The sequence below is a fragment of the Etheostoma spectabile genome, chromosome 15 (genome assembly GCF_008692095.1).
Source record: "Etheostoma spectabile isolate EspeVRDwgs_2016 chromosome 15, UIUC_Espe_1.0, whole genome shotgun sequence".
NCBI classification, from domain to species: domain Eukaryota; kingdom Metazoa; phylum Chordata; class Actinopteri; order Perciformes; family Percidae; genus Etheostoma; species Etheostoma spectabile.
The window spans coordinates 27,503,138-27,504,635 of NC_045747.1; the positions used below are offsets into that span (position 1 = coordinate 27,503,138).

General features: G+C 43.4%; 1 protein-coding gene across 3 annotated transcripts in view; it reads right to left on the minus strand.

Moving 5' to 3' along the window:
• sh3gl3a (SH3-domain GRB2-like 3a) overlaps nt 1–1,498 on the minus strand; it is a 43,667-nt gene that overhangs the window by 13,032 nt on the left and 29,137 nt on the right. For all 3 annotated transcript variants that reach the window (XM_032537421.1, XM_032537419.1, XM_032537418.1), the window contains exons 3-4: nt 1,203–1,275; nt 924–1,067 (exon numbers count right to left, since the gene is read on the minus strand). In XM_032537421.1, the coding sequence (XP_032393312.1) occupies nt 924–1,067; nt 1,203–1,275 (217 nt within the window). The remainder of the gene's footprint in view (nt 1–923; nt 1,068–1,202; nt 1,276–1,498) is intronic.

The following is a 1,498-nucleotide window of genomic DNA, read 5'->3' on the forward strand; positions in this document are numbered from 1 at the left end:
AAACTCCAGTACTTCCCGATACCAATACCAGCGTTTTAGGCAGTATCGGCGGCGATACCGATACTGGTATTGGTATCAAAACATCCCTAATTACAATATGCTGAAAGACAAGTATGGAAGTTTTTCCTGACGACTCCTAAAATAAACTGCTTTCCACAGCTTTAATCTCTTACGCTGTAAGTAGTCACTTGTTTTAAAAGTTCAGAACTTTCAAATGTGCATAGGGGGATTTACATGAACACATGGTTACACCTCAAACTTACATGATGAAAAACAGTGCGTAATACTGGATTTAGCGAGTATTATTAAGTGACAGGGGATCATAAAAAAAAAGGCTCTAAACACCATAATTCACGTTGGCAAGGGACATACCGGTGCCCATCTGTGGGCAGCAACTACATCAAGGGTGGGGGGTGCGGTGCCTTGCTCAAGAGGTGCCCAGGAGGTGAAGTCAAAGAACTACTACAAACTACTATTTTTTATGACTGTTATTTCCACTCTTCACTCTAACCCCAACCGGCCCGTCAGACACCGCCTACCAAGAGCCTGGGTCTGTCCCAGGTTTCTGCCTAAAAGGAAGTTTTTCCTCGCCACTGTCGCACTGTTGCTTGCTCTGGAGGAAACAACTAGAACTGTTGGGTCCTTGTAAATTCTGGAATGTGGTCTAGACCTACTCTATCTGTAAAGTGTCTCGAGATAACTCTTGTTTTGAATTGATACTAGAAATAAAATAAAATTGAATTGAAATCTCTCCAGCTATCAGTCCACAATCCCTACTTTGGTCTAAATGGGGACTTGAACTAACGACCCTCCAGTTCCCAACTCAACTCCCTGCGGACTGAGCTACTGCCACCCCCACTTAACAACACTGCTCTGCAGTCCTGGCTACTATCTGAGAAAGTCTGGAATATGAGAATGGGTACCAAAGACAGAGTCCTCTCCCAGGTCCTGGCCGTAGCGCAGCATGCAGTCTCCCAGCAGGCCTTCGGTCTGAGGGTAGCCCGTAGTCTTCACCTGCCCTCGGATCTTAGACACCGTGTTCAGCATGTTCAGTTTGGCTCGAGAGGCTGCACAGGAAAACAACCAACACACCATGCACTGGATTCATTTTTGCCAGACAATGTTGTGGTGGTAGATACAGCACAGCAGCACATTCTTCAACAGAATAAGATAGGATGCATCTTTTTGTCTTGTTTTCATACCTGGGTTAGGCTGGAGGTATTCTGTTGTTTTGGACAAGAGGTCAAACACCGACTTGTTGGTCACCTCAATTTTCTAATGGGAGCAAGATAGCAATGTTAAAAGAGACGACATATTGCAGTTATGTGTAAACATTATATTCAGTTATGATACAGTTGTCAAAGCTGGGCTCATGGTTGAATATTAACTTTTTTAATAAATAGTTAAAAAATCATACATTTTGACTTCTGGATTTTTTTTTTTAGATTACGTCTCTCACAGTGGACATGCACCTACGATGACAATTTCAGACCCCTCC